Raw genomic sequence first — 2005 nt, 5'->3', positions numbered from 1 at the left:
TAACCCTCAAAGTTCGAGGATCAAAACGCAAGACTCAAGGTTTCAGGTACATTTTTATGGTTCAGTGTTTTCAAAACGCAATTCCTAAGGTTTAAGGTGCAATCTCGGGTGCAATGCTGACATTTTATGGGTCAAGACACGCACAACTGTGATTAAGAATCAGGGTTTAAGGCCCAAAGCACATTATTTAATTATTAGAATGATTCAATCAGTTTCGGCTGGTCAAGAATAGAAACCCACAATTCAAGGTTTAAGAAGAAGGGTTCAATGTAAGCAAGCCTTACAGTTAAAATAAAATAAAATAGAAAAGTCGCAGTTCAATCCACCTGTACCCCTTATGAAACTTTATTTTTTTGAATTTTTTTAAGTTGAATTTCGTTAGGGTAGGGCTGCTTATTTTTTTAATGCAACAAACTACAGATTTTCACAGGGAAACCATCGATTGAAAAAAACGACACAATTAAGGTAAAGTAATTTTTTGATTTGTATAAAAAATAACGATCGGTTCTTTTTGAGAATTTTATAGAAATTAATCAGAAAAATTCTTATTGTAGATTGACTTAATGGCACAAACTAACTATGAAATCAATTACAAAGTTTTGCATTTTTTGGCTTTTGAAATTGTATTATCAGTTTAAAAGAGAATATTCCTATAAAAGTGTCCAATTCTGTTAGGTATAAGAGAATGCTCTTTGATGTAACATTGTAATTGAAGTATTTTAGATAAATTTGTACTAGTTGGAGTGGTTGGGAAATTGCGGATATTCTTAAATTGCGTTAAACAATGTCGTTCGTCGTATCCAAATTAAAGGATAGCACTTCGAACTTTGTGCTATGATGCGTCGCCTGATTTTTAGTCACATATAAACCAGCGTGAACGGGTAAATTGTCGGCGAGCGCCTTTCCCACCAGCACTTCTCCATCCTTTCTAATCCTCCCTATATAAGTGGTACATCCAGGTTCATACCCGCCCTTCACCAGGTATTTGCCAGTGATGCTATTGATCGCTTCGTTACTCGTACTGATCCATTCGAAGAGTTCCGGATGTTCCGTACACAGGATCTGCAAGGTGACCGTTATACAAGGCCAATCCAATGCCATTACCTTAATGTTTTGTTTTACGCCGTACTCTTTACCGCCATATTCGTAGTAGGCCGTGTTGTCGTTATAGTAAAGTTTGGCAGGAATCAAGAATCTATCGTATACTTGCGCGATGTATATCGGTCTGCTGTTGATGTCTATGCCACCGGCGTAGGCGTCTGGCGGAATGCTTCCATCGAAATCTCTCCAGTAATACCCTGAAACAGAACCGTTTGGTGAAGAGTATTGGGAGCAAGATTCGATTACCAGGAGAAGCCCCTTGCGCCACAAAAGTGCTAACGCACAGAAGAACGGCTGTTACGAGGAGCATGGTTGTAGAGTAAGGATAAACGACTGCTACTAAAGTAGTTTTGGTTTGACCTTTACGTATTTATGCATATCTGTTTGTTTATACCGTACTAGCAGATAAGGTTATAAAGCAATATGTGTCTCATTATTAATGTGACCTTATATAGTCAGAAGTAGTGTATTTGACGTCATAGCGACATACTCTGCGGTGATCTTTTCGGTTTGGATAGATCTGACTCAAACGGATCTTCAAAAGGGCTGTTTGAATCGCTCGGAAGATTCCTTTTAATGAAAGTTAGTCAGGGGCGACGTGTTCTGGTAGAGATTGGTTTGAATCAGCAGTGATTTGGTGGCCCAAGTACCTCGTTGCAGTTCTCGAGGTACCCTTTTTTTTTAGTCGATGAGAGTTTGCCGTCTTGTTAGGATTGCCACTAGAGCTAAACCCTTTGATTCAGTTGGTCAGCTTTGCTTCGACTTTCTGGGCAATGGTAATGACTACCAGTAACGGTATGGCGGCAGTCGGAATGGGGTGGTATAGCGAAGCCGAATGTGATAGGCCGTTGGAGCGATTGTAGAGGGTGCGCCACCATCTATGAAGGTGCAGGCGAATATGATC

The 2005-nt window shown here is 39.8% G+C and overlaps 1 protein-coding gene across 1 annotated transcript; it reads right to left on the bottom strand.

Moving 5' to 3' along the window:
- Nucleotides 1-505: 505 nt before the first annotated feature.
- Nucleotides 506-1507, bottom strand: LOC116181398. The gene is made up of 3 exons (XM_031501761.1): nucleotides 1348-1507; nucleotides 1105-1298; nucleotides 506-1062 (listed from the first exon to the last, which is right to left on the bottom strand). Exons 1-3 carry the CDS (start codon nucleotides 1409-1411, stop codon nucleotides 778-780), a joined length of 543 nt encoding a protein of 180 aa, XP_031357621.1. The 5' UTR covers nucleotides 1412-1507; the 3' UTR covers nucleotides 506-777.
- Nucleotides 1508-2005: the final 498 nt, after the last annotated feature.

This window comes from Photinus pyralis, unplaced genomic scaffold (assembly GCF_008802855.1).
Source record: "Photinus pyralis isolate 1611_PpyrPB1 unplaced genomic scaffold, Ppyr1.3 Ppyr1.4_LG9, whole genome shotgun sequence".
In the NCBI taxonomy this organism is placed as follows: Eukaryota; Metazoa; Arthropoda; class Insecta; order Coleoptera; family Lampyridae; genus Photinus; species Photinus pyralis.
This window is presented reverse-complemented; position numbering and strand designations above follow the sequence as displayed.

Coding starts and splice junctions, on each gene's coding strand:
- LOC116181398 (XM_031501761.1), bottom strand. CDS start 1,411: ATGCTCCTCGTAACAGCCGTTCTTCTGTGCGTTAGCACTTTTGTGGCG. Junction 1,299..1,347: donor GGCGCAAGGGGCTTCTCCTG/GTAATCGAATCT, acceptor GTTCTGTTTCAG/GGTATTACTGGAGAGATTTC. Junction 1,063..1,104: donor GCGTAAAACAAAACATTAAG/GTAATGGCATTG, acceptor GTCACCTTGCAG/ATCCTGTGTACGGAACATCC.